The 8,602-nt window shown below is 38.0% G+C and overlaps 1 protein-coding gene across 1 annotated transcript in view; it reads right to left on the bottom strand.

Annotated features, from left to right (window-relative positions):
* MSX2 (msh homeobox 2) overlaps positions 1–7,780 on the bottom strand; it is a 15,004-nt gene extending 7,224 nt beyond the window's left edge. Inside the window, exon 1 of the mRNA XM_040344556.1 lies at positions 7,286–7,780. Coding sequence (XP_040200490.1) covers positions 7,286–7,661 — 376 coding nt within the window. The 5' untranslated portion in view covers positions 7,662–7,780. The remainder of the gene's footprint in view (positions 1–7,285) is intronic.
* Positions 7,781–8,602: the final 822 nt, after the last annotated feature.

Genomic DNA, 8,602 nt, shown 5'->3' with positions numbered 1-8,602 from the left:
GTTAATTTTTTCCTGGTATTGGAGGCTAGTACAAAGTGTAAATGGCTTATGTAGTGACTTCTACCTCCTGTTAATTTTTTCCTGGTATTGGAGGCTAGTACAAAGTGTAAATGGCTCTTGTAGTGACTTCTACCTCCTGTTAAATGTTTCCTGGTATTGGAGGCTAGTACAAAGTGTAAATGGCTCTTGTAGTGATTTCTACCTCCTGTTATATGTTTATTGGTATTGGAGGCTAGTACAAAGTGTAAATGGCTCTTGTAGTGACTTCTACCTCCTGTTAAATGTTTCCTGGTATTGGAGGCTAGTACAAAGTGTAAATGGCTCTTGTAGTGACTTCTACCTCCTGTTAAATGTTTCCTGGTATTGGAGGCTAGTACAAAGTGTAAATGGCTCTTGTAGTGACTTCTACCTCCTGTTAAATGTTTCCTGGTATTGGAGGCTAGTACAAAGTGTAAATGGCTCTTGTAGTGACTCCTATCTGCTGTTAAATATTTCCTGGTATTGGAGGCTAGTACAAAGTGTAAATGGCTTATGTAGTGACTTCTACCTCCTGTTAAATGTTTCCTGGTATTGGAGGCTAGTACAAAGTGTAAATGGCTCTTGTAGTGACTTCTACCTCCTGTTAAATGTTTCCTGGTATTGGAGGCTAATACAAAGTGTAAATGGCTCATATTGATGCCAGTTAGGTAAAGCTTTATTTTATGGAATATCAAATAAATGGAAATATTAAAAAAAAAAACATACTGGGCCTGCAAAGAAACTAAACAAACAAAAAAAACGTATCAGGGCTGGTGATATGTCTGTTACATTTTCCCTGAAAATAGATATTGGAGGCTGGTAGGAGGTGAACATATGTGTCTATGCACATTAGGACTTTACAGGCATATTTTGAAATCAATGTAAACGTCTGTTCTTAAACGTTTATACAGAGATTTTTTTTGTACAAGTTCCAATCAGAAACGCAAATGAGAAGGTTTTTTTTTCCAGCATCTAAACGTTGTTCTCAAAATATGCCTCTACGTCCTAATGTGCATAGACATATAGGATAACATTGAGTTGCTCCTACAGGCAGAACACAAAACTCTTGTAGAAGCAACGTTTTTTAGGCCAGAAGGTGTATTTTATGGAATATCATATAAATGGAGATTATATATATATATATATATATATATATATATATATATATATATATATATATATATATATACATATTATATATATATATATATATATATATATATATATATATATATATATATATATATATATATATATATATATATATACATATTATATATATATAAATTTCTATATATATAAAAATTTAGGCTAGCAAAAAAAAAAAACGTAGGCCAGTGTGCATGGAACCTTAAAGGCAGGACAAAAAAAGCCTTCTCATTCGCGTTCCTGATTGGAGCTCACTGGCAAAAAACAACAACATAAAACTCTCCTAAACTCGTCTAAACTTTGTACAAAAAATGCTTTACATGAGCATTTTTTTTACTTAAAAGAGAACAGATGTGCATGGAGCTAAGGCTATGCATTTTTTGTGCTTTTTGTATTTTGCAGATTTGCACCACATAACGTGTTCCATACTGTAGTGCAAATCTGCAAAATGCAAAAAGCACTAAAAATGCATAGGTAGGTGTGAATCCAGCCTAAAAAGTTGAACTCAAAATATGCATGTAAGCGTCCTAATGTGTATGGACACAAAGGATAACATTGAGTTGCTTCATACAGGCAGAACACAAAACTCCTGTAGAAGCAACGTTGTTTAAGCCAGAAGGTGTATTTTATGGAATATCATATAGATGGATATATATATATATATATATATATATATATATATATATATATATATATATATATATATATATATATATATATATATAGATAGATAGATAGATAGATAGATAGATAGATAGATAGATCTATTTTCAGGGGAAATTTAGCAGACATATCACCCAGACCTGATCGGGTATTTTTTATTGTTGGCCCAGTACATGTTGTTGTTTTTTTTTTATGTGTGTGTATATATATATATATATATATATATATATATATATATATATATATATATATATATATATATATATATATAGATATATCTATATATATATATATATATATATATATATATATATATATATATATATATATATAGATATATAGATATATAGATATATATATATATATATATATATAGATATATATATATATATATATATAGATATATATATATATATATATATATATATATATATATATATATATAGATATATATATAGATATATATATATATATATATATATATATATATATATATAGATATATCTATACATATATCTATACATACATTTATATATATATATCTATACATACATTTATATATATATATATATATATATATATATATATATATATATATATATACACATAAAAAAAACATGTACTGGGCCAGCAATAAAAAATACCCGATCAGGTCTGGGTGATATGTCTGCTAAATTTCCCTTGAAAATCGATATTGGGAGGTTAGAACAAGGAAAAGATGGCTCTTAAGTAAAGCTTATGGTAAATATATATTTATTTTAATAAAATAAATACCAGTTTTCAGAGAGAGATCATCCAATCCTGGCAGGGAATATGTAGAAAAAAAGGACTACAGGATAAAAATGATCCCAAGAAGAAATGTTCCCCTTTATTTGTGAACACAGGCTCCCTGACCCTAATGTCCCTGACCCTAATGTCTCCTCTCATCAGACCCTAATGTCTCCTCTCATCAGTCTATTACAGGCCACTAGTTTCATAGCATATTGTTTTAGGCAATTCCCCTCTATAAGTACTATATTCAGAGGTTCGCAGGGGACAATCTCCCATGTCACCAGAGTCGGTTATTAATAGTTAATGTTATTGCAGATCATTGTCTTTTATTTGCAGATCATTGTCTTTGAGGCACTGTTTGACATCGCTCCCCGGCGACAATACACGCCGCCACAAACCATCTGACAATCCCGGTATTGTTCCAGGTCTCAGCAAACACATGTATTTGTAGTGCTCATCTGCAGATACCATGAAACATTTTAAATAAACATCCGGATCCCATGATCCTCATCTGCTGCAGGATTGGAGCCACACACCAGCCACAATGGCGTTTAGCTTAGGGCTGTAATGTGTGTGTGTGTGGGAAGGGGGTGGGGTGAGGGGTAAAACTTTATGAGAGCTTTCCTTATTGATCTCACTAATAAAAAAAATAAAAAAAAAGAAAGAAAATATTTGGGGAGCATTAAAAATGCCTCTCATTACACTTATTGATTAATTGGTAGTCTCAAAACCAAACAGCATCATCTGACCTCATTATTGCCAATCAGATAATGTGCTAAGCTGAGAATTCTGTATAAGTAAAGGATATTCATTTAGGGGACATTAAAAAGTTCCTCTAATTGATCACTAAAAAAATAATAATACTTATTGATTATTTGGAAGTAGTCTCAACACAAATCAACAGATTTGACCTCATTATTAGCAATCAGATTTTGTTCTAAACTGGAGATACTGTATAGGTAAAGGACATTCATATAGGAAGCATTTTCTTATTGATCACTAAAATAATACTTATAGATTCATGTGTAGGAGTCAGAGGGTGCTACGTATTGGGACCAATCAATCAATAAGTAGCACACTCTGAACTCATGCCTAGCAATCAGGTCATGTACTAAGCTGAAGATACCGTATAGGCCAAGGATATTTATATGGGGGGCATTAAAAGGTTAATATAATTGATCACTAAAATATATTTATTGATTACCTTGTAGACGTCTCAATGCATATGGGGTGCATTAAAAAGTCCCTCTAATTGACCAAAAAAAAAAATAATGACTTAGGTGATATCCTTCACTATACAGTATCTTCAGCTTACCATATGATCTGATTGCTAGCCATGATGTCAGAGGGTGCTGCTTTGTATTGAGACGTCTTCCAAATAATCAATACATGTATTTTTTAGTGATCAATATTAAGGAACTTTTTAATAACTCCTTATATGAACAGTATCTTCAGCTTAGCCCATGATCTGGTTACTAATAATGAGGTCAGGGGGTTCTGCTTTGTATTAAGACGTCTTCAAGTTAATCAATAAGTATTATTTTAGAGATGAATTCGATAAAAAATTTCATACAGGAAGTATTTTCTATCTGATCACTAAAATAATATTTATAGATTCATTTGTAGGAGTCTCAACACTAAAAAGTCAGAGGGTGTTATGTATTGGGACCAATTATTCAATAAGTAGCACACTCTGACCTCATGCTTAGCAATCAGGTCATGTGCTAAGCTGAAGATACCGTATAGGCCAAGGATATTTATATGGGGGGCATTAAAAGGTTAATGTAATTGATCACTAAAAATATATGTATTGATTACCTTGTAGACGTCTCACAACAGAGCAGCACCCTCTGACTTCATAATTAGCCATCAAGTCATGTGCTAAGCTGAAGATACCGTATAGGCCAAGGACATTTATATGGGGGGGTATTAAAAGGTTAATGTAATTGATCAGTAAAAATATATGTATACATATTGATTACCTTGTAGACGTCTCAATACAGAGCAGCACCCTCTGACTTCATAATTAGCCATCAAGTCATGTGCTAAGCTGAAGATACCGTATAGGTCAAGGATATTGATATGGGGGGCATTAAAAGGTTAAATCGAATTGATTAATAAAAAATATATATTGATTAACTTTTAGACGTCTCAATACAAATCGGCTCCCTCTGACCTCCTATTTAGCAGCCAATCAGATCATGTTAAGCTGAAGATACTGTTTAGGTCAAGGATATTACCTAAGTCTATCCCTAAACCTATACCCATTTGTAATATAAAGCTGCCATCAGGGCCGGATGGTCATCTTTAGATCTTGTGGGCACACAACTTTTTGGCTACACCCCTCTGCTTCGATCACTTCTTTCCCAGTGACATATTTTATTAGAAATAATCTTGTGACTAGCTCAGTTTGAAAGCTAACACACTAATATAAGAATCCTGAAAAAAATGACAGTTGTATGAGATCTGAAATGACAGAATTCTGAGACTTGTGTTTTAGCTTACTGAGGTTCTTTTTTTCCTCCATATATTTTCATTGAAAATGTACAATTTACAAGCCTCATACAGAAGCAGAAAGGGGTAGATGTACAAGGCTTGAGTATATGTAAATAGTAAATAGTGACAGGACACTATTCTTCCCACTAATAAAAATGACGGGACACTATTCTTCCCACTAATAAGAATGACGGGACACGATTCTACTCTAGCCTAGCATACTACCAATGTTTTATGTTACTGCATTGATATAATGTCTTTGTATCTATAATGAGAAAAATGTGACAACAAAGTTGCCTCTGCCTCCTATAGGCACAAGACCCGATTGCCATGCTGTGCTGGGAAGTCTACCGCTTTGCCCATCCATGCCTGGAGCTGAGATCATTACTCATTTCCTATGGGAGAAGCAACAATCTATTGAGTAACACAAATGCACCAGACAGCTTCATTTAAGCTTAACCCCATGGTTACCGGAAATCATTAAAAATAGCAAAAAAAGTGGGGAGTTGGGGGGGGGGGGGGGTGCAAAATCTGGTGCAGCTCTGCATAGAAACCAATCAGCTTCCAGATTTTATTGTCAAAGCTTAATTGAACAAGCTGGAGTTAGAAGCTCATTGGCTACCATGCACAACTGCACCAGATTGTGAGTTCTCCAGTTTTGGTGAATCTCCCCCATAGAGCAGATCCTACATGTGAGGTTGAGGAATGCACAGAGGTAGATTGTGAGTGCTCCAGTATTAGTAGATCCTCCATACATGTGAGGATTGTACAGAGGTACATTCTGAGTACTCCAGTATTAGTAAATCACCCCCTGAGTGAGAGCAGATCCTCCATACATGTAAGGAATGCACAGAGGTAGATTGTGGGTGCTCCAGTATTAGTAAATCTAGTGAGAGCAGATCCTCCATACATGTAAGGATTAGACAGAGGTAGGTTGTGGGTGCTCCAGTATTAGTAAATCTAGTGAGAGCAGATCCTCCATACATGTAAGGATTAGACAGAGGTAGACTGTGGGTGCTCCAGTATTAATAAATCTAGTGAGAGCAGGTCCTCCATACATGTAAGGATTAGACAGAGGTAGACTGTGGGTGCTCCAGTATTAGTAAATCTAGTGAGAGCAGGTCCTCCATACATGTAAGGATTAGACAGAGGTAGGTTGTGGGTGCTCCAGTATTAGTAAATCTAGTGAGAGCAGATCCTCCATACATGTAAGGATTGCACAGAGGTAGATTCTGAGTGCTCCAGTTTTTAGTAAATCACCCCCTGAGTGAGAGCAGATGCTCCATACATGTGAGGATTGCACAGAGGTAGCTTGTGGGGGCTCCAGTATTAGTAAATCACCCCCTTAGTGAGAGCAGATCCTCCATACATGTGAGCAATGCACAGATGTAGATTGTGGGTGCTCCAGTATTAGTAAATCACCCCCTTAGTGAGAGTAGATCCTCCATACATGTAAGGAATGCACAGAGGTAGATTGTGAGTGCTCCAGTATTAGTAAATATAGTGAGAGCAGATCCTCCATACATATGAGACTGAGGAAAGCACAGAGGTAGGTTGTGGGGGCTCCAGTATTAGTAAATCACCCCCTTAGTGAGAGCAGATCCTCCATACATGTAAGGAATGCACAGAGGTAGATTGTGGGGGCTCCAGTATTAGTAAATCACCCCCTTAGTGGGAGCAGATCCTCCACACATATGAGACTGAGGAATGCACAGAGGTAGGTTGTGGGGGCTCCAGTATTAGTAAATCACCCCCTTAGTGAGAGCAGATCCTCCATACATGTAAGGAATGCACAGAGGTAGATTGTGGGGGCTCCAGTATTAGTAAATCACCCCCTTAGTGAGAGCAGATCCTCCATACATGTAAGGAATGCACAGAGGTAGATTGTGGGGGCTCCAGTATTAGTAAATCACCCCCTTAATGGGAGCAGATCCTCCACACATGAGACTGAGGAATGCACAGAGGTAGGTTGTGGGTGCTCCAGTATTAATAGATCACCCCCTTAGTGAGATCAGATCCTCCACACATATGAGACTGAGGAATGCACAGAGGTATTGATATCAGAGCATGCAGAGCAGTCAGCTTTCATTAAGCAGATGAAAGAGGCAGTAATGGCCCTACATGAAATCAGAGAGCTGCACCGCAGATACCCATCGCCCTGGCACCACACCATAGACAATCGACTTACTTGGTGGAGGGGAATATCTGCCTCCTTCATTTGGCCAGCCTGTGCCATCTTCAGAGTTCTCGGATTTGACAGAAGAAGTCTCGAGGTTTTTGGTGAGGCCAGAAGGAGGACTGGGGCTCTCTCTGTTCCCGGAGCCCAAAGCCAGATGCCTAGGGGCGCCCGCGCTGCCCCCAGAAGTGTCCAAGCCACGTAGATGGGTGACCTCCTTGGGCACCCTCTTATCAGCCATGAGCGCCTCCACGCTGAAAGACAGGCTGGAGATCTTGAGCTTGTGCTCGGCTTCGGATGGGGAATGCATGGGACTAACATGGATGGGACGAGCGGAGCTTTCTTCATCAGAGCTGAAGTCCTCTCTGGTGTCCCTAGGAGAAGACATGGTGACAACTCCTTGCTCAGGGTCCCTGGGATCGATGAAGGTAAGTCCAGCTCTGAGCGTGAATACTCCACGAGCAACACACTTCAAGGAAAGTCAAGGGAACTTTTTCCTCTATCGAAAGGAGAAACTCTGACAGCCAACAGGAAAGGCCGGGGCGGCGTGACGTCAGCGGTGTCCTCCTGTGATTGGCCAGGGAGGCTCTCTCCTTGATGGCAGTGATTTGCGGACTGTTTTTGTTCCAGAGAAGAAGAAGAAGAGGGAGTTAATTACATAGGCTACACACTGCGCTGTGTTATTAGTGATACCTGTAGGGCTGTAATCACAAGAAACTGAAAAGTCACTTGGGTAATTACGTCTGATTATATGAAGAGGAAGCTCATATAACCAATCTTCTCTTTCTAGTCTCCGCTTTAAAGAGCTCTTTCTTTGTCATGTCTTCATGTGTCTACATGTAAACATTTCCAAGGATCAGCTTGGCGTTTAAGTGATAGAGATACATTTGCTATCTGACTACAAGGAGGCCAATTGCCTTTGAAGTCAGGCCTGAGTCTGGATACTGTGACATCAGACCAATGACTGCAGAAAATCGCATTTCTATGTCACTCAGCAATATGCAATCAGCTTCACATAATTCACACATTGCTTCTTCTACAAGCATCCCCCCCCCCCCCCAATACTTGCACCGTTATCCTTGCTTTGCAGACACTGCTTTTAGATTGTAAGCTCCATGAGCAAGGCCTTCATAATTCTCCTCTATTGAACTGTATTGCAACTGAGAAAACGGCTGGTACTATGGGCCAGATTCAGGTACAATTGCGGCGGCGCAACGTAACCCGTTTACGTTACACCGCCGCAAGTTTTCAGTGTTAGTGCCCGATCCACAAAGCACTTACCTGTAAACTTGCGGCGGTGTATCGTAAACACGTCCGGCGCAAGCCCGC

This window comes from Rana temporaria, chromosome 3, assembly GCF_905171775.1.
Source record: "Rana temporaria chromosome 3, aRanTem1.1, whole genome shotgun sequence".
NCBI classification, from domain to species: domain Eukaryota; kingdom Metazoa; phylum Chordata; class Amphibia; order Anura; family Ranidae; genus Rana; species Rana temporaria.
Note: the sequence above shows the minus strand (reverse complement) of the source record. Positions and strands in the feature narration are given on the sequence as shown.